The 21,992-nt window shown below is 32.7% G+C and overlaps 2 protein-coding genes across 2 annotated transcripts; one reads left to right on the top strand and one right to left on the bottom strand.

Moving 5' to 3' along the window:
* Positions 1 to 900: 900 nt before the first annotated feature.
* Positions 901 to 11,510, top strand: LOC145616415 (ubiquitin carboxyl-terminal hydrolase 8-like). Its single transcript, XM_081671126.1, has 13 exons — positions 901 to 1,126; positions 1,238 to 1,504; positions 2,199 to 2,340; positions 3,195 to 3,254; positions 3,335 to 3,430; positions 4,962 to 5,312; positions 5,405 to 5,545; positions 5,721 to 5,891; positions 7,961 to 8,218; positions 8,311 to 8,459; positions 8,768 to 9,313; positions 10,152 to 10,425; positions 10,893 to 11,510. Exons 1-13 carry the CDS (start codon positions 1,041 to 1,043, stop codon positions 11,007 to 11,009), a joined length of 2,658 nt encoding a protein of 885 aa, XP_081527252.1. The 5' UTR covers positions 901 to 1,040; the 3' UTR covers positions 11,010 to 11,510.
* A 4,560-nt stretch (positions 11,511 to 16,070) lies between these two features.
* Positions 16,071 to 20,766, bottom strand: LOC145617722 (putative axial regulator YABBY 2). Its single transcript, XM_081672465.1, has 6 exons — positions 20,471 to 20,766; positions 18,194 to 18,316; positions 17,946 to 18,090; positions 17,157 to 17,205; positions 16,655 to 16,730; positions 16,071 to 16,378 (listed from the first exon to the last, which is right to left on the bottom strand). Exons 1-6 carry the CDS (start codon positions 20,537 to 20,539, stop codon positions 16,265 to 16,267), a joined length of 576 nt encoding a protein of 191 aa, XP_081528591.1. The 5' UTR covers positions 20,540 to 20,766; the 3' UTR covers positions 16,071 to 16,264.
* Between the last annotated feature and the right edge of the window lie 1,226 nt (positions 20,767 to 21,992).

Below are 21,992 nucleotides of genomic sequence, written 5' to 3'. Positions count from 1 at the left end.
AAAGCACCACTCATAAACCTTTCATTCAAGTTTAAAAATATATTCTCATCAACGTTTCGTTGTTTGCTTTCGCCTGCTGAGCAAATGGTAAGTTTAAGGGTGTAATATCCCTTCACCGTGATCCTTACAACTCTTTCTCCTAGGGTAGCTTGTAGAAAATAGTCCTACAATGTTGTACAAACTTTGTCCAATTAATGTACTTAGAAACTAGTTTCATGTCGCTTTTGGGAGACAAAAAGGGTGATTTGTACGCTAGAAACGTATACTAGTAATTGTACATATAGATCTTTCACATGAAACGAAGTTTGTGCAACATTAGTTACTAAAGATAGAAGCTCCACCTTAAACCTATATTAGGAACCTAACTTCATCAAAGTACTAATATACTTATATACTCCATTTGTGCTATGCAAGAAGGAAAAACATAAACTACTATAAAAAAAATAGTGTTATGTGAATTGTGAAGTGGCGTTTTAAAAACTTTACTATGGCCTATCAATTCACTATAGGTACTCTTCTCAATTTAATAAAGACCAAAGACTGATTACTACAATTTAATCTTACTAATTATATACTCCGTACGGAGTATTACAAATCTATAAAAATCTCCCATTAAAACTATTAAATCCTTATAATTTCATCGCTATATACATCACATTACATCAAATCGCAATATACATCACATCACATTACGTCAAATAATACTCCGTTTAATATGCTATTAATCGGACTCGTATATGATTATGTAGAACATTTAAATTTATGATCCCTCAAAATCAAAATCCAAGAAGAAAACATACCAACAATTATGGGATAAAAACATGAATACAATTTTGACACACTTCCTTTTCTTGTCGCTGTCCTAATTTCCTTTCATCCTTCTTACAATAACACCCTCTCTCTCTCCTCTCTCTTTCTCTCTCCTATAAAAACAAATCCCTTACATCTGACTTTCGATTCCTGCAATTTTTTCTTCAATCTCCCCTAATTTCTGGATTCATCTTCTGCAAATTCCTCTTTTCTCTGCTAATTTCTTGGTTATGGAATCTCTTTCGCCGGAAGATTCCGCCGGCGCTACTCAATCCGTCGCCGACGACGAACAGCGAGTATATCTAGTGCCTTTCAGGTGATTTTTCTGCTGCATTTGATTTCAATTTCTTCGATTACTTCAATTTCTAGGGTTTTCTCATGATTTTTGAATCAAATTGGGGGAAATGAATTGTGTTTGTGATTGAAGGTGGTGGAAAGAAGCTCAAAATGCATCGACGTCGACGTCGGCGAGTGATTTATGCGGAGATGTAGGGATTTTATACAGTGCTTCGCCTTCATCGTCTTATGCTGGTCCGATGAAGCTGATCAACAACATTTTTGGTTCGGATCTTTTGTTCAATCTTAGGAAAGAGGAAGTAAATAGTAACGATAATGCTAGTAGTGGTGAAGTTGGAGTTTCTGGTCGTGATTATGCTTTAGTTTCTGGAGAAATGTGGTTGCAGGCTCTTAAATGGTGAGAATTTCTGCTATATTATAGTATTTGATTTATATTGCAACTTTATGATGTTGATTTATATGCATTTGATTGCAACCGGAACTTAATTACGAAGTTTAGTGTTAATATTACAAGTAGATATCATATCTGATTAGTATTATAAGTATATGGTGTTGATTTTATGTAATATAGGATTGCAATTCAAGTGTAAATGTGGTTTGATGTGATGTAATGGTTTGATCTTTGATGCTTATTTGTGGCATAGGAGATATTCTATTATATATATAATCATCAATAATGCTATTTCATATTGTATTAGAAGATACCAACACTATTCTGATCGTTTTCAAAAAAGTTTATGTTGCTAATTCATATGTAAATTGGTTGCAATCTGAACCTTGAATTGTGTTAGTTTGATGTGTTGTATTAATTTTATTAATCAATGCTTAGAATAAGGAAAAAAAAATCAATTGCCTGCAGTAGCAAGTGGATCACAAATTTCTGCCATAATGTTAGAAGTTGGCCTGCGAGAGTGATTGTCTTACACAATCGTAACTTCATAAGCCACCGCTTTTGATATTTCAAGATTAGATGCTTGATGACGTTTTCATTTCAACTCAATCTAGATTCTTAATTTTTTTAGATTAAAAAAGTTCTGATTGATGATTGCTCAACGTATTGTGAATTAATCATTTAAATCTTTTCTATGTAGGCATAGTGATTCTAAAAATGCGATGAAGCGCGTTGGAAGTTTTTCAGCTGGTAATGTTGATATATCAGATGTCTATCCTTTACAACTCAGGCTCTCTGTTTTGCGAGAAGCAAACTCATTAGGTGTTAAAATTAGTAAAAAGGTGACTTCCATGAACTTTTTCTTTTTTATATATTTTTTTTCTTTTCTTGAGGTATGTGGCAACTAAGTAATGATTAAGCTAGCTTGACATCTATGTGTATCTAATTTTGATGCTTTATTGTTTTTATTATAATTTTTTGATGCCATGTACTCCACATGACTGTATGCCTCATAGCTCACTTAAATTACCTTTAGTCTCACTGAATTGCACTATCCCAGTGTTACCTAATTGCCAGGACAAAATGGAGTATAGGTATGCAAATCACTACTTTTTATTAAATTAAGCCAATATGTACCTCATTCATGTAGTAATTTGCCTTTCTCAATTCGTGCTTTTTATGTGTGTGTGCATGTATTTTTTTTTTTTTTTTTTTTTTTTTTTGGGGAGGGGAGAGGAATTAGGTAACTATGTGCTACCCTAGTATCCTTGCCTATGGGAAAACTTCTGCTAATTTTCTCTACCTGAAGATCATGCCTCAAGACATAAGGGAAATTTTTATCCATCTCCTTAATGGTCAATACTTCTTTATTATATTCTGTATGGATTTAATTGATAAATTTCCATTTGGGTCACCTGAATTCTTCCCCTTTTGTCATAGTAAAAGGTTAGTATTCAGGTATTATATGTTTGTTTTTTAAGATTGTTTTGTTTATTACATTATGAGTTGTAGATTGTAGAAGATAGGATCTAATTCCAGCTAGGGAGAGTTGTAAAATAGTTCTCGGAGGATCAGGCATTGGTAAATTTTTCCTTAATACGAAGTGACAATTACAAGTAAATAGCTCGTCTATCTGATAATTTGTCAATATTAACAGTGTTCTTTTCATAATATCTTTGTTTTATGCTTTAATTAGGACAATGCTGCTGAACTCTTTAGACGAGCTTGCAAAATATTCAATACCGAGGCAGATCTGGTAAGGATGTTATCATAAAAAAAATTTCTCTTTTCAGCACAAAATGAAGCTGTTTCTGATTTTTTCTTCCATTGGTTTAGTTGCACATATGGGATTTTTCTGGCAGGACGAGCCTTTTTTTGGTTAGTGACAACAGCTCACCTGCAAAGGATATCCAGCGTCAATTGGATCAGGAGGTAAGCTGTTGATACTTACTTTTGATCTGTATAATTGCATTTGCCGTTAAATGTATTCCTTGAGATTACACTTGCATATAATATTATCATCATTTTTTTTCATTGAAGGATTCTAATCTTTCAGGATAGCTTTTAGACTTCCTACGCATGTGCTGAAAACTGGTTTTTAAGCTGATTTCATAAGAAAAGTGTTGGAATTTATGTCTTACTCATAACTCAACAAGCTAACCGTACCAATCCTTCCCAGATATGTGTATTTCCACACAGAAACTTAATAACTGGAGAAATGTTCAATAACAACTGTAAGAAAGGGATCTCTGAAAACAGAAAGAAAGGGACTATTATGTCAGATGGAAGGGATCATATGCTGCATGTCAAGTCATTTATGATACATTCTGGATTTGATAGGTTGGCAAACTTTTGTATACTTGATATGGTTTTATTGCTCATTCAAGCTAATGCAAATCAATACTCCTGTTCCTTAAGGGTCTTCACATATGCATATTGTGTGGTCTCCTATGCAAACTTTTAAACTTTCTTATCTTTAATTCCAGGAAAATTTATGAAAAGTTTACTATGTAAATGCACATTGAAATGAATTTGGCAAGTTTACATGATTAAAGAATGGAATAAATTTATATCACTTCCCTCATCTCATAAAGTCAGAACATGCTTTAGAAACTAAATGAGTTGATGTGAACACATTGAAGCATTTGCTCCAAAGCCTCCTTGGCTCCTTTTTCTTTTAGTTCTAACAGTTTGATACTGTTATTCGTTGTTGGGACTGGTTAATAAAGTAATGCTTAATATTTGTGAGATAAAATTTGATTCTAATGTGTCTAGTTTAGTTACTGAGTTCTTGAAATCATTTGTTACCATTTACCCAAGAAAATCATATATACACTTGTGTTATTATCTTTGTTATTTGTTAGCTATGTTATTCTTTTACTGATCAAATTCTCAACTACTTAACTAAATTCTAGAATCATCTTTGGGCAATTCTCTGGTGAATCATCAAATGATTTCTTCTAGCTGGCTTAAAAAGATGTCTGTGGCCTGTGGGGAACATGTGTGATTGGACTATGGTTCATAATTCTGGTTCATCTGGAACAATTTTCTGCCAGGAACTTCCTTATTCCTTCCATTTCTCGCTCTCGCTCTCTCTCTCTCTCTCTAGGGTGGGGGGGGGGGGGGGGTTACTCTTAAGGTTGCCAATCTTATGTAAGCCACGTGGATTGTAAGAGGTGACTGGCCAAAAGGGGGATAATATGAAAAATTTAAAGTTTTCTATATCCAGGTGTGTGTATGACATTTTTTCGTAGAATCATCAGACACAAATGATTTCCTCTGAGAGGAAATTGTAAGATGTGAAAGAATAAAAGAGAGTAATGAGGAAATTCCTTGTCCTAGTTATCTGTATTGATGACATGACTATTTGCTTTATATTCGAATTAGCTTTGTCCGCCTTTCAGTATGTCAAATAGATGCCACATGTTTTGACAATTATTTGGAATTTCTGTCACCTTCACAGATACTTCTGGAATTGCAAATTTATGGGCTGTCAGATTCTCCTAGGTCTAGAGATGGCAAGAGAGAGGAGTTTTCCGAGCTGGCTACTGCAGCAAGTTCCTCTTCCTGTGCATCTACAACAATGAATGGTAGCACTGGAAACAGTTATCGTTTCCCGAGGACCAATTCTTATACTTTTAGTAGCAGTCCTGCCGAATCAGGCTCTTTGGGCCTGACTGGATTGCAAAATCTTGGAAATACATGTTTCATGAACAGTGCTCTTCAGTGCTTAGCACACACTCCAAAGCTTGTTGACTATTTTCATGGAGATTACAATAAAGAAATAAATCATGATAATCCATTGGGCATGGATGTATGTCTCTCTTTCCATCATTCTTCTTGATTATGTTGTGTGTTTTTTTTCTGTATTAGTATTATGAATATTAGTTTCTACCTTCTCGCTAGGGTGAAATTGCTTTGGCTTTTGGAGATTTGATAAGGAGGCTATGGGCTCCTGGAGCAACACCAGTGGCACCAAGAACATTCAAGTCGAAGCTCTCTCGCTTTGCTCCTCAATTCAGTGGCTTCAATCAGCATGACTCACAAGTTAGTATGCCTTTATTCCGGAACCTTATGCCTATCATTTTTTTTTGTCACTCCACTACCTTCTTGTGCCCTCCTGACTTGTGTAGTTTTGTGTGCTAGGATACAACTCATATAAGTACTTATTTGAAGAAAATTTATTATTAATAGAGGAACTAATTGACTTCAAATAATATAGGAACTGCTTTCTTTTTTGTTGGATGGACTCCATGAAGATCTTAATCGTGTGAAGTTAAAACCCTATGTTGAAGCTAAGGATGGAGATGGTCGATCAGATGAGGATGTAGCTGATGAGTATTGGCGTAATCATCTGGCTCGGAATGACTCTATCATTGTTGATATTTGTCAAGTAAGTTGGGTTGCTATGGGGATCTCCAAATATGTTCATTGTGCCTTGCTAAGTAATATTAAATTCCAAAATTTGTTCATGGGAACTCTTTTATTGAGCCTTTCTGGTTTGGCAATGTTATATGTCTCCAGAAGGAAGAGAAAATATTGTTATTTTGTGTTCTATTTTGATGATGTACGGATTCTTGAGAGAGTTTAATGTTTGAAGTAGTGGGCCTGGGCCATATCTGAGATGATTTTTTCAGATGGCCTATTTGCTCACTCTGAAATAGGTTTATTATTTACTTTGTCACGGGAGCTTTCTAGAGCTTTGTTAGCTTTGGAATGTTGTGGTAGTCTTGTTGTGTGTCATGCGTAGCATGTGCTTAGAGTGAAATTTTTGCTCATATTGGAAGAGAATATCTTTTATTTTATTTTAGTAGTTCATCTTGTGGTTTTTTTTTGTTCCTTTATGTAGTTTTATGTTCTGTTGAAACTTTTAGCCTAGAGCAGCCTTCGAAGATTACACGGAATCACAATGTGTTCTGGCAATGGCTACGTCAAGCCTTTTAGTCAATCCTTAACCATACTTTAACTCCAACACTCATTCAAATGTTGTTTAATCTTTCCTTAAGAGCGCATTGGTTCTCAAGTACTCAGGTTGAGAAGTGAGTATATGTATATCCTTGGATGAAAATGTAGGGAGGAGGATGAGGGTCAAGAGAGAGATGATGCAATGAGATTTTAGTTAGATTCTAGTAGCTGATGTGAATACCCAAATTTTTAGATTGATAGATACATAGTGAAACAAGATGGCAGGCTTGTTTTTCTTTTTTAGGACTTTGATATTTGGCACTAGGATAAGGATAACAGAGGTTCTCATCTTGTGCTGTATATAAGTTAGGAAAGAGAGACTGATGAGGCACATTTATAAATCAAATAAAATAAAATCATCAATTGGGCACTTTCTGCTAGTTGCATATTAATAAAAATTGGGTCTTTATTAATAAATAAAAAAAAAATAAAAAAAAAAACTTGTTTGGCATTGTTTTCTGTTTCTTGTTTTTTTTTTTAAAACAAAAAACCCAGAAAACAGGAAAAGGTGTTTTCACTTTTCTGTTGTCTATTTTTAAAATTATCATAATTTAAATAAATTTGACTAATTTTTGATTCATTACATGACATATATCAAATGCTTTTGAAAAACAAAAATTTAAAAAATAGAAAACCAGAACGATACCAAACGAACTAAAATTGGTTTTGTTTCACTGTGGATTGTGGCTTCTATTTTTGGATTTTGACTGAAATTGTTTGGCTAGAGTTGATATGAGTCCTCCAATCAAAAACCAACTTACATGCCTCACTGCTAGCCTTTGCCGATTGAATTTCACTTATGTGCCTCCATCACTTGCCTTTATCGAACCATCATTATTTTCTACACTTGGAACATGGTCCCATAAAAGTTGCATCTGCTAGAGACTACATAAAAGTAGCTCATGGATCCCCCCCAACTCTCCCCCCCCCCCCCCCCCCCCCCTTTTCCTCATGTGTCTGCTGACATTGTTCATTGTACTTACCTGTAGGTGCTACGTCCCATAGTGCAATACATCATTATGTTTGATTTATCATGATCTAGGTAATATTATAGGGATGTATGTTCATCTACGAATGCCCCAGTGTGGTGATAGCAACTTATAATGATTGTTATGCTTGAGTTATGTATGGCTGTGGTTAATTAATGATAGCAACCTATAATGATTGTTTTGCATCCCTCTATTTATTTTGTTGGGAAGTGGGTTGTTGGGTTGGGAGCTATCTGCAGGACATAAGTTGGTTGAGACTTGAGATAAAAATGAAGATGTATCTGATATTATTATCTTTGCAGCATCCTCTGGGTTGTTTTAAGAGAACAAGTTTCATTAGTTAAGAGCTTTAACTTGGAACTTGAACTTTCTTGCTGTAGTTGGAGTATCTGGCAAACTATGATTTTGTTGATTAATGTTGTCTTGTATTCTTGGAGTTGGTGATAGTTTAATGGGTAAACCCTTAATGCAGGCATTGCAATGCTTTTAACACCTGAAATTATTGCAGGGTCAATATAGATCAACATTAGTTTGTCCAGTTTGCAAAAAGGTTTCCGTGACATTTGATCCGTTCATGTATCTTTCACTGCCTCTACCTTCAACCACAATGCGGACTATGACCTTGACTGTCATGAATACTGATGGTAGCTTCATGCCTACGGTGGTCACTGTTTCTGTGCCCAAGTACGGGAGAGGGGAAGACCTTGTCAAGGCTTTGACCACTGCATGCTCATTGCGGATTGATGAGACACTGTTGGTGGCTGAGGTAGAATTCAATATTATATTGTCTGCATGCTCATTACTAATATTGTGTTGTCAGTATGTCCACTTGCTTCATTCTACCACTCATCTTTGCAGATTTACAACCATCGTATTATTCGATTTTTGGAAGATTCAGCCGACTCGCTGTCCTTGATCAGAGACGAAGACCGTCTAGTTGCTTATCGGCTACCCAAAGCTACAGAGAAAGAAACTATAGTTGTGTTTACGCACCAAGAGATGGAAGAGTGAGTGCCATACTTCTTTTTTGAAAACGAATTTTTTTCCAAGAGTGATGTTTTAAAATTAGATATGTGTTAAAGAGGTTAATCTTTTTCCTTGTTACTGATTGATATGCTGTTAGCTGACCCCAAATCATTTTGGGACTAAGGCTTTGATGTTGTTGATTAAAAAAAACCTGGGCCCAATATACGACAAGGGATACGTGTACAATCTTGTTTGTGTGCGCTTTTGTCTCAATGCGTAAACACAATGTCACTGTTTTCCTTTCAGAAGGAATTTCTCTTGTATTTTCTGATAAGAATTTCAATTGCAGGCACAATGTCCACGGGAAAGCTTTTGGAATTCCTCTTGTTGCTAGAATTTCCAACAATACAAACGGATCAGATATCTATAATTTGTTTAAGAAGTTGCTTAATCCATTTCTCATGCCCAGTGAAGATGACTTAGATGATCAGGATGCTTCCAAAAGCACAGCTTCTGAGAATTTAGTGGAGAATACCACAGATCCTATTGCTACTATTGAATCAAGTGATGATGCTAAACTCACTAATGACAAGGAGGTTAGCTTAGCAGCTGATAGTGAGTTCGAATTCTACCTGGCAGATGAAAAAGAGATTCTCAAGAACTCCAAAATAGAAATGGTGGATCCTGTAACATCTGAGGACTTGCCAAAACAGTTAAATGTTGCTGTTTTTTGGCCTGAGAAGAAAACTGAAATCTACGATACTGTTCTTTTGAGCAACCTTCCTGAAATATTTAAGTCAGGCTATCTGGCTAAAAGGCCACAGGAAATTGTATCTCTTTACAGATGCCTTGAAGCATTTTTGAAAGAGGAGCCTCTTGGACCTGAAGACATGTGGTAAGTTTTTGTCATTTCTTAGTTGTTATCTGTCATGAATTCCTTCGGAATGACTATGTCGCTGAAATGATTCATTACTGTATTTAGTAGCTGTGTTATTAGGTAATGATTAGGATTTTCCGATTTTGACTAGAATATACTTGCTCAACTGGCGAAGTGTTCTGATTGGTATGGGAACCGTTTAACTATAAATCTGTATGCATTCTTGATGGAAAAACTCCTTAGTAAATCTGAAGGTTTTGGCTCTGGGCTAAATCTTCTGATCTGAATTGTCACTACACCTCATTAGATCATGATGAACCGGTACATGTTATTCTTTTGGCAGAAGTATGGCTTATGTTATTCTGGTGCATTTTGCATAGTTTATCTGCTCTTCTTGCCAGAATCCTTTTAGTGACCCTATAGCAGGTTATGTTTAGAGTACCTGATGGGAAATTATTACTAGTATTTTATTTGCGTTCATTCGATTTAATATGTAGATAAGGTGGTGAATTTAAGATGACTCTCTCCTGGTAGACCATTCCTTAATCTTGTATATAATTTTAAATATGTGATTAAATTTATTAATGTGCTTTCAAGCTGTTGTAACTAATAACTCAAGATTCATAAACCTGATTCTCTTTGGTTTGGCTTCTATTTCTCCTGCATGATTTTGACTCTAGTTTCTAATTTTCATGGGTTTTGAATATGCTGTTGCAACCTGTGACTTGTAATTCGATATTTTCTTTAATTCAGTTAATAGTTAATGTGACGGTTTCTTATGCACAACCTCAATTTTTGTTTTTTTTTTTTTCCCCTTTCTGTAATCTTATTATTTTTTATCTTTACTTTCTACCAGGTATTGTCCTGGATGTAAGCAGCATCGTCAGGCCTCCAAAAAGTTGGATCTTTGGAGACTCCCTGAAATTCTGGTCATTCACTTGAAAAGGTTTTCATACAGCAAATACACAAAAAACAAGCTGGAGGCCTATGTTGACTTCCCTGTTGATGATCTCGATTTGTCCATGTATATTGCTAACAAAAATTCCCAGCCATCTTTCCGTTATGTGCTGTATGCAATCAGCAATCACTATGGTAGCTTGGGAGGTGGTCATTACACTGCTTTTGTTCATGTAAGTTTGTCTCTCATGGCTAATTTTCTACACCATGCATTATGAGGGAATTTGGAGGTTGGGAAAACTTTCTTCTTAAACAGCTCCCCTTATATACCTGTTTATCATCAATTGTAGAAGTTAATATCAATCGTAGAAGCTAATAACACCTAGTATACAACCATGGTCCTTAAAAAATAGGACACATCTTTGTTTTGGATCGTCCCATAATTATGGGCAGTGTCCTAAAATTTTTTGAAGTAAAGCATTGAACTTTTCCACTTTACTCTTAAGATACTCTTGGTGAACATTGTTAAAGAAAATAGTGGAAGATAATTATAGTATGCCAACCCAATTCCTTGATTACAATCCTCAGTCAAATGTGGGTTATCAGTTAAGGGTTGTGGCCTGGTGGAAGTATAGTTATTGTAATTTTGTTATTTTTTTTCATGACTCAGCCTCCCTATTTTATTTTTGTGATCTTGTAGCATGGAGGTGGGCGGTGGTATGACTTCGATGACAGCAATGTATACCCCATTAGCGAGGAGAAGATAAAGACTTCAGCCGCTTATGTTCTTTTCTATAGAAGAGTTGCAGATATATAACAGGCAAACCATCAGCTATTGATAGTTATACTCTAGAGTAGCTCATATTAGAAAGCCTTCCAGTAATTTATTTATTTATTCATTTATTTGAGAAGCAGAGTCTAATTGAAAAGGCAGTATCTGCTGGTTCTCTGGCATCGTTTTTTCCGGATGCTTGGGACTCCTTGACAGTTGATGATGGAACTCAAAAGACCGACTGACCTTGATGATCATGCTTGGCTTGACAGATTAGCTACATAGATAAGTTTGATACCAGGGTGAGCATCTGCTGCATTTTAAGCTCCTTTAGTTACTAACCCATTTGTTTTCAGGAATTACAATTACCTGATGTCATATTTCTTCTTTCTTCTTACCTTTTGCCTTTCTTTTGGGGGGGTTGTTTTGCTTGGTTGCTTTAGAGCTTCCTACCTCTAAAGCATTGTATTCCTTTTTTGTAAGAGATGTAACATACCTTGGATCAGTTGATAAGCAATTCATCAGATATTCTTTCTTCTTGATGCATTTATAATCTTCTAATTCTAGAATTTTTTTTTTTTTTTTTGGTATGGAGCCATAAACGTAGTGACATAGGCGGGTTTGATTCATAATTATGGTCCGTCATATAATAAGCTAGTTAAAATTAACTTATATATTAAACATTTAACATATTTGAAAGATTAATAATGAAATTATGTCTTTGATGGTTGCTAGTTGCATGTCGAGTAACAACTAAATAAAAAAATGACGGCCTTATAAGTTCTGGAAATTCATTTAATCCTATTTCGCTCTATTTTTATCGGTAGTAATACTAGTCTACAGCCAAAACAGAATACTAACGTATGCAATAAAAGACCCAAAATAAATTTTTTTAGGAAAACAATTCATTTAATAACGTTATTAAATACTATTGGTCCTTATTTAATTATTTTATCGTTGTAATTTTTGTTCATTTCTTTTTTAAACCTCCCCACTCCCACCCCCTCATTGAAATATTGAATATTTGTCTATCAACATAAGAAAAATTTACCTTTTAAGTTCTCTTTAGGGCTTATTCTCTTCAGCTTAATTTCAGTTCAGTTCATTTCAGCTCCAGTCAGTTCGGTGTAGTATAATTGCTAATTTCATTCTCTCATAAACAATTCATTTCAGCTAGTTCACTTTAGTTCAACTCCAATTAGTTTAACTTCAACCAGTTTAGTTCAACAAATTAGAATAGACCTTTAATTTTCATTACTAAATAATAAAACTCGAGAACATGGAGGGAATATAAAAAGGAAATCGATAAGGTCTCAAGCCTTTAAATTAATGACGTAGACAGTTTATAACACATGTAAAATTTCTGTATATCTAGTGTGGATTAATTACATAATTTTCTCTCTCTTTCATCAGTAACACTGTAGATTTAAGTTTTGGCCTATGGTAGCTAGGATACGATACAGAGAAGGGGACCCAAATTTGAGGTCAAGCATGCAGAATCTGTAACGTCAAATCATGTAGTACAGTGTTTGTGTGTTAATGAATTGTCATAACAAAAAATCAATCATATATCATTTTAAATAAAATAAAAAACATAAAATAAGTTATGCTTTTGTAAACTTTAATAATTTAGAAAGAGGGATCTGATGAGGTCTACCACTATAAACAGCAGCCCCCTCACAAACAGCATAGTGTAAGTATATGCAGATGATCACTGACATCTCCCTCCCTCTTTCCCACTCAACACATACACCAGCTGAAAATGGGAAAAGGAATAAAATGGTAACAAAAAACAAAAAATTTACGGAGTTGCAAAGACAATGATATACTACATCCGTTTCATATCATTTATAATAATTAAACATTTTTTCTCTCTAATTTATGTCAAATTGTTGCAAATAATATGAAACGAAGGTCGTAAAAGATATAATCTTTCAATATTACATTTTAATCAACTAAATAATTGTTGACATGCTCTGTAATACACTAATACGTCATGCGTGAAAATAATGTGACAATATTTGAGGGGTTTTTTTTTTTTTAATTTTATTGATAATAGTAATTATAACATTGTACATTGAAGAACGTGAAGTTTATGATTGTGTCCTTTACTTTTGTGCATGCAACATTGTTCTAGTTGATCGAGCATATATATAGTACAAAATCGGATATCCAATTCCTTTATTCACGTACATGTAATTTGATTTATTTTTTTAAAAAAATACTACTTCCATTAATTATATTATGTACAACGAAGGAATATTTTATGTTTCACAAATAATACTTATTTGTTACAGACTTACATATAATCATTAACTGAGGTAGTACAACTGTACAAGTAATTCTTTTGAATGTTCATTTGCTCTGATGATTGGGGCCATTCTACTATCAACTTTTGAATGATCATTTAAATTTTTTTGATTGAGACCAATGCATGACTTTACTTAATGTACCCAACCTAATGAAATCACCATGATTATGTCTTTTCACATTTTTTCCGCAAAATATGGGTATTGATAATTGAGTTGGAACGGAAATGATTATGAATACCTAGAAAATGTAAACATTAGTTGTAGTCGTGTTATCTTATGTGACTGTTAAAAAAGTGGAGAACACTATTTATACATACATGTCAATAGCACCCTCTTTCAACATTAAATTTTAGAAATAGTTAGTGCTAAATATTTTGTTTCACTAAACTTACAATTTTCTCACTGAAACTCTTAAACCAGTGTATTTGAACATATTGCAAATAGCTAAATAATATTTAATGAACACATATTTAAATTGATGACTCATTTATATATGTACAATATAAATGTAATAAACTCTATTATATATAAAAAAGAAAGGGGTGGGGGGGGGGGGGGGTTGACTAGCAAGAATCATAGGTTAAAACAGATGCATTCTCCTAATTTCACAAAGTATAACTCAATTAAAAAAAATATATATATATATATATATATTATATAAAAAAAAAAAAAAAAAAAAAAAAAAAAAAAAGTGTCATATACTCAATATTACTAGTTCGTTGCTTTCACATTTTAAAAGTCAACCCTATATCACTTTGTGTTACACCAAGTAAAAGACAATAGAAATGACATGAAAAGGATAACGAAAAGAAAAGAAAATATGAAAAAGAGATTGAGTATATTTCCCTCCTCTTATGAAAGTAATGATGTTGCCAATTTTCTTTTTTCACTCAATTTATATTTTGCAAAGCTTTCTATGCAACAAGTACTATTACATATACACACCAGCCAATCAACTCAAGCCGATCGCATTTTGTTGTGAAAAAGTCATCCCCAATACATATAGAGCTAGTAAAAATACTTCTTTTTATCTCCCTACAAGTCATTGAAAAGGTCATCACATCTCTCGTAAAACTTACCTTAATTTTACAATAAGATAATGAGATATACACATCTTCATATGTCTAATGTTACTGATGTGATTTTGTAGATGAATTTCAACTCTTTATTACCTTAAAACATCTCATATTTTAATTAACCGTGATTTTATAAACAGATTTCCATCTCAAGTCTTTTTACAAGTTCGAGTCAATCAAGTACCTAAAAACATTGATTTGCACATTATGAATTATGATTAATTAACGATAGACACAGTTATTCAGTTAATAATATGGCAATAATATAAAAGAATAAATGCTTACAAAAAAGAAGTACAAACAGGGGCATGCAAACAAATTTTAGGACGGTCCATAAGTCAGTACTCAGTATAATTTTTATACTTGTAAATGTATAGTACACTGTACAAATAACTAAATAAATAAATAAATAAATACACGTAAAATCTATCATTGAAATAGTTAGAGATTCCCAAAGGAAGAATTTATTTGCGTAGTACAGTATTTATTTGTGAAAAAATTGTTTTGATGTGTAAAATAAAAATAAATAATGTCCATAAAATTCGGTGATGTTGTCTGTCGACGACTAAAGTGGGCCCGGACCCACTGTTTGGTGATAGTGACCACTGAGTATAGCATCTGTAACTATCAATGTCCATATAATATCATCATTCATTCATTCATTCATTCATATTTGTATTTCTCTCTCCCCCAACTAATTTACTGTTCTCCATTACTCTCTCGCTACGTTCTTTTATTTTTTTTTCGAGAATAAGAGTCTGTTCTCATATGATTATTTTCAGTTCAATTCAGTTCAACTCCTAATTTCCTTCTCTTATAAAATATTCATTTTAGTTCAGCTCAGCTCAGCTCTGCTCTGCTCTAAAAAGTTCAGTTCAGTTCAGCTCATTTCAATCAATGAGAACATGCCCTAAGTTTAGATTATGGTTAATTAGTTCATTTCGTATCTAAAAAGAGTTTGAATTAGTTCATACTCCGTATACTACCAGCTCATGTATATATCTAAGTTCAATCCATAACTTTATCTAATTTAGGTTGGACTAATAATTACTGGTATGCGTTAAATACTTACCATGATTTTCGGGAGAAAAGAGAATCATAATTTATAATTGAACAATCTTTAACACAATGGCTTGGTATTGGCATGGATTTTATACATGATCGATCTCTCGATTCCTTTAAGGGCCTGTTCACATTTACTGAACTAAGCTGAACTGAACTGATTGGAACTGAACTGAACTGATTGGAGCTGAACTGAACTGAACTAAACTGAAATGAATATTTTATGAGAGAGGGAAATTAGGAGCTGAGCTGAACTGAACTGAACTGATTGGAGCTGAACTAAACTAAACTAATTGGAACTGAACTGAATTGAAGTGAACTGAAACTAAGTAAATATGAACAGGTCCTAAGTACAAGATTTGGGATTTCTAATTGAAAGGAAATTCTCATAATGTCAATTATCTAACCTAATTGCAAACTCAAGTACATACGTATATAATGTCATTTTAAATGTACTACCTTATAATCTTAGATTGAATTAGTAATAATGTACTGAATATATGAGTTAATTAAGTTAAACATAAGAGATGAGCTACTATATAATGTATGGAAAACAGTATAAAGAATGCATTAAAATTCATATCTAAATTTAATTCCAATTTCCACTTCTTCAATTCCTATATTATGAGTATTAAATTAATTATCTCCACAAAATATAAGTTACAACTCACAAGTGTCATATATAGACAACAATATAGTCTTTTTAGAAACTGTGTACATATATAATATATGATGTAAGACATAATAATATATAAGGAACAGATTAAAATTAGCTAAGCTGGATTAGTTTAGCTAATTAACATTGTTGTGTGGACTGACAAAAATTAAAGTAAAATAAGAAAGGATAAACTCAGTAAAATCCATGAGACTTGTTTGTCCCTTCTCCAGAAACTGGTTGGTCCAACCTTGCTTGCCTTTGCCCGTCCAGATTTAGGCCAAAGTGAATATGAGGAAAATGTGCCCACTGCCAAGCCAACATACATTATGTTTACTATTAGCTTCTATTTACGAACTCGTACTTCTTTAACTAACATGAGCGTCGGTGTAACTAGTTATTTTACGTACACACAGGTGTATAATTTAATTGTGTAATAGACGTGTAATAAAATTAACAAATCTATAAAATAATAATCATGTATACATATATGATGTATATATATGATCAGATCAGATTAGATTGAATCATATCTGATTAGGTGGAATAGCATGCAAATTAATATTGGAGCATAAAAAGACTCACATTCTTAGCTGCAGCACTGAAGGCCTCTCTATGGCTAATTTCAGGATTGCTGGCTTTTATCCTTTGTATTTCCTCCCTTCAATAGAGAACCAAATTAAGAAAAAGAAGAAAATAAAAATGGGATCGGAGTAAGATTCCCTATTTAATAAGTACAATTCTACAAAAGCATACTAGTATTATTTTTATAGTATATATTATTCAAGATGTAACAAATTAATTAGTATTAGAAGGTTATTGTTATATGTTATCAAAAGCAAATGCCTCATGCTTAACAACATATTTATGGCTTAATTAATAAGAGTGAACATGAGTAACTTAAACAATTATAACAACAAATTTCTCTATTCTAAAAAATATATTGTTCATTTCGTATCTAATTGTAGATATATATGCTTATACTAACAGGTGAATAGGTATGTTATCAGTAACATATACTAGTAGACAATCTTTGTCAAATAGATAGATTAACTAAAACTTGCAATAGAGATTAAGTAATCCTTACTTGATAAATTTATTATAAGCCGAAGGAACGCGTTGTCTCTTTTCCGGAGCTGCTCAACATAAATACACATAAGACCGTTAGAGTTTACCTTAAAAAGCAACAAATAACATAGTTGAGGCTCTTATGTGTATGTATGTAATGCTGCACAATACCCTTTGAATTAGGTTTTTTGATAAGATCAAGTCGAAGTTATGACAATCATAAATCAGTAATTCTTCTATGTTAGGTTTAATTTGAACATGTATGTTGTGTGTTCAAGTCTTCATAAGATTAATTTCATGAAATTAAAACATGAAAACGTGACTAAAATTAGGAATCATCTACTCTCTATACTATACATGATTGTCTAATGGCTCTCCTGTTAATAATTTAGTCCATTGTCTAATGGCTCTCCTCTTTAATAAATAAAAAATAAATTTAGTCGTCTAAACAATATAAGAGGTAACTAATCTTTGGTACTAGTTTTGAATGCGCTTAACCTAGCTAAAATCCTAACAAGTTAGGGCTTAATTAGCTTGTTTGTTATTAAAGATATATTGATGTTTGGTTGGCAGGTGTTATATTAACATACATATATAAACGTATCTATAATTTTTTTTTTTTGTGTTTAGAGAGCCACAAGGGCGGATGATAAGAATCAATCCCAAGATCACCTGGAACTAGGAGGGTAGCTCTAACCACTTGAGCTATCCCTCACTCTCAACGTATCTAATTTTAAGTACTTAAAAATCTCAAAACGAAAAGAGAACTTTTAAATTAAGATTACAGGTGAAAAAATTAAGTACTTACGACGAATGGGTGGGGGACGAGTCTGTTGAACATCGTGATCATCAGAAGCGATTGTTGTAATAGTTGAAGAAGTCGAGCCACCTGTTAAAGTACTACTACTACTATCCTTGCTCACATCTTGATAATTGTAGTGCTGCCTCACCAACTATACATACATATGTATAGCAATATAGATTTTCATAACATTTTCTTCAAATATTTGTAAAGAAAGAAAGAAAGAATAAAATCAATTGTACTGTAAATTATACCTGGAAATTATCTTGATGAGGCATAGATGGAGGTGAAAGTCCAATGTTAACAGAGAGAAGATTGGCACAATGCCCACATCTGACTGTTACCATATTATACATGCTGCAGCAAGGTACACTTACCTGCCATACATTAATAGCTAATCAGCATAATCCTAAGGAATCTTGTAAATCATATGATCATATATATAAATTGAAATAAATCGTAATATCTATGTTCATCTATGATCATATGATTATTTTTAGTTCAGTTCAGCTCTTAATTTCCTTCTCTCATAAAATATTCAGTTCAGTTCAGCTCGGCTCAGTTTAGTCAATCAGAGATAGGCCCTTAGTTGTCATGTTATTAGTTCAAGTTACATTATCAGGCTATCAGGGTGTTGGTCAATATCATGCTCTAGATTAATTAAGAAACTATCGAGTTAAACCTAGCAAAGACAGACTGGACCAAAAGGAAAAAAGCAATAAGGAGAATTGATTTATATTCACACTTCAACTAACTAAAGTATAATTTTATGTTTATTAAACCTTAAATTTAAATTTAATACCCTTGCACTAAGAAGTAGAAAATCAATAGTACCACCAAAAATCAATCCTTGCCCCATGTGGGAGAAGATCTTGAACACTTGACATTTCATATATACAAGCCCTACAGATCGATCCTAAACAACGATCGAGTCGCGACTTATCACACACAACCCCACGTCAATAGGCTAAAATACATTTCACCAATGAATTAAACTTAAAACTTAGGGTTCGTTTGGCATCGTTGTGGTTTTCTGTTTTTTGGTTTTTTGTTTTTTAAAAGTATATTATATATGTCACATAATGAATCAAAAATTATTTAGACTTATTAAAATCATGATAATTTTGAAAGCTGACAACAGAAAAGTAAAAACACCTTTTTCTTGTTTCCTGTTTTTGGTTTTTAGTATTCAAAAAAACAAGAAATTGAAAACAAAAAATGATGCCAAACAAGCCCTTAATTAGATTAGATAGGTTTCGAAAAATAATTTGATCTGTACTCTCTCATAGGATTAGTGTGAACAGAGTGACAACGGGATTTTTCGTATTGGATTGTCGTCGTAGCTGTTACCTATGTTTGTACTAAGAATAATAGATTTAGTTAGCAAATAACAACGCGATCAAAAGAATATACTCCGTAGAGTATAAAGTTACATGAGGTGTGGTACACAAAATGAAAAAGACAACCCTAAATGAGAAATCTCTTTCTATTTTTGCTGCAACTTCTGGCTTGGGTTCACAAACCCTGACATCCCCCTTTCTCTCCCCAACAAACATAAAAGTCAAGAAAAAAAAAAAAAAAAAAAAAAAAAAAAAAAAAAAAGTTAAAGTGAAAACTATCTCACTCATTTTAACTTAGATCACCACATAGATCAAGATCATATGAAATACCAAGTATCATTCATTTACGAAGTAATAAATTTTTTTTTTTTTTTTTTTTGAAACATACGAAGTAATAATTTTTGTATGACCTCTAATATAAAGAAAGAAACACTAATGTTGTATTATCACCACACTAATGTTGTATTGTAGAATAAAATTTTTTGTTATTAACTTAAGCAAAGTAGGGATTTTTTCCTCTGAAAAAAAAAAAATAAATAAATAAGTGACTCAATTCTTTACAGGCCAAAGGACGGAAAAAAGAGACTGTACCAATGCAACACTTTGGTACAGATGAAGAATCATAAGTCACAGATGTGATCATCATTCCAAAATTTTTTAAAAAAAACACTTAAATTTTTTTTTTTTTTTTTTTATTTGTTGTACTTGTTTTAATATAAATCAGTTAAGTTTCTGAGGCATATGCAATATCATAATAATGTTGAAGTACATACAAAATTTCATTTAATTAAACTTACAGTAAATTAAATTATAATTAATGACAATTTTTGCTAGACTAGCCACCTGTTTCATATATCATTGAAGATGAACCCTAATTTATAAATACTTCATTAATTAAGCTTTGCAACCCTACTTTTATACATAGGCTGCTAAGCTGCTTAACGACTGAGAATTTTTCGGAAAGTTATACTTCCTCCATTTCCTTTTGTTATATACGGCATACATATTCTAATTAGTACAAACTCTTAATTTGTTTATCAAAACCTAAAACTCGATCAGAGATAGGAAAAAAAAAATCATAATGTTTTGATCTAACTCAAAAATAAAGAATAAATATATAGGTAATTTAATTTATCTCCTCAAATAAATAAATTAATAAATAAATAAAAGAGGAGAGAGAGAATAGAGTACCGCTAAAATGGTGTTGCAGAAGGTGCAGTGCACATAGCAGACTCGCTCTGCTGATGTACTGAACTCCATCGATTATCTCTGATTTTTAATTTTTCTTTTTAATTTAATAAATATTCAAGTATATAATAGACAAGATAATTCACTATTTTGTGCTATTATTTTTGAAATTAATTTGAACAACCGAGAAAGAAAGAGAAAAAAGAGGAGGAGAGAGAAAGATAATGTAATGAAAAAAGAGAAAAAGAAGTAAAATAAGCTGTAACAGACTATAGTCCATACATAAGACTCTGGTCGGTTGGGAAAGGATCATACAAAGTGGGATGGATTCGTACAATTAAATTAACTTATGGTTGTGATAAGGGATTTTTGATGTTTAGCCTTATAGGAACCTAGTCATCAAGGTCTAGTTTTTTCGAGGGCCGGGGTCGGGTCCTATCATGTTCTTAAAACGACGGTTGGATGCACACGAGGGCAATAATAGAGGATTAATCTTATTTTTGCGAGATTAATTAGGTGTTCTAATGTGAAGATAGGTAATGAAGGGCCTGTTCATATTTACTTAATTTCAGTTCAGTTCAGTTCAGCTCTTAATTTCCCTCTCTCATAAAATATTCAATTCAGCTCAATTCAGTTTAGTTCAGCTCCAATCAGTTCAGTTCAGTTCACTTCAGCTCCAATCAGTTCAGTTCAGTTCAGCTCCAATCAGTTTAGTAAATATGAACAGACCCGAAGTAAAAGAAATTATGTATTAGAGTACACCATTACATTAGGGTTTATTAAACTATCAAATTATTGTTATTCTGAACTATTCAAATTAGGTCAAAATAAATTATTTGTTAATAAAATCACATTTTTTAACAAAAACATGTACATTTTGTAATTAAAATGAACTTTTTTACTTCTCTCTTTTCTTAACTATTGTCCATGTTCTAACGGAAACTGCATAAGTTTAAATTCTCCTCTCTTATTGTCAATGTTGCATCGCCCCTCTGTATTTTACATGGGAAACAAAATGTTATTGCCACAAACAGTTATTGCCTCAATTTATACCATATTAAGAATTTAAGTTTACATATTTTCATTGTATATAATTCCTTGTATTTTCACTCAATTAGTTTGTTTACTTCAAATAATTGTTTACATCAAACTCTTTGATGCATGAAAATTAGCTTTGAAGGTCATTTACAATGTATAGAGCGAGTTACATCGTCTTCATGCCCTACATTGCTCAAATGAGTGAAGCTCACTTGAAGCCTACTTACCGCACCAATTAGAGCTCCACTATTCTAGCATAAAAAATTAAGTATGTTATAATTAATGAAGTAACTTTCTATATTTTTGGTTATGACTCTAGTCTTTGCCGCTTAATTAACATTTGCTTTAATCTGTTTACCTTATTTTTACTTATTTTATTAAGATTAATAGTAGAATATGATTAACAAGTCGAGATCAAACGAATTCAAGAACTATAAGCTCAAACCTGGGTTAATAATGAGAAGCTACGTACCTAATCAAGTTCAAT

The sequence above is a fragment of the Chenopodium album genome, chromosome 26 (genome assembly GCF_948465745.1).
Source record: "Chenopodium album chromosome 26, dcCheAlbu1.1, whole genome shotgun sequence".
Taxonomy (NCBI): Eukaryota; Viridiplantae; Streptophyta; class Magnoliopsida; order Caryophyllales; family Amaranthaceae; genus Chenopodium; species Chenopodium album.
Note: the sequence above shows the minus strand (reverse complement) of the source record. Positions and strands in the feature narration are given on the sequence as shown.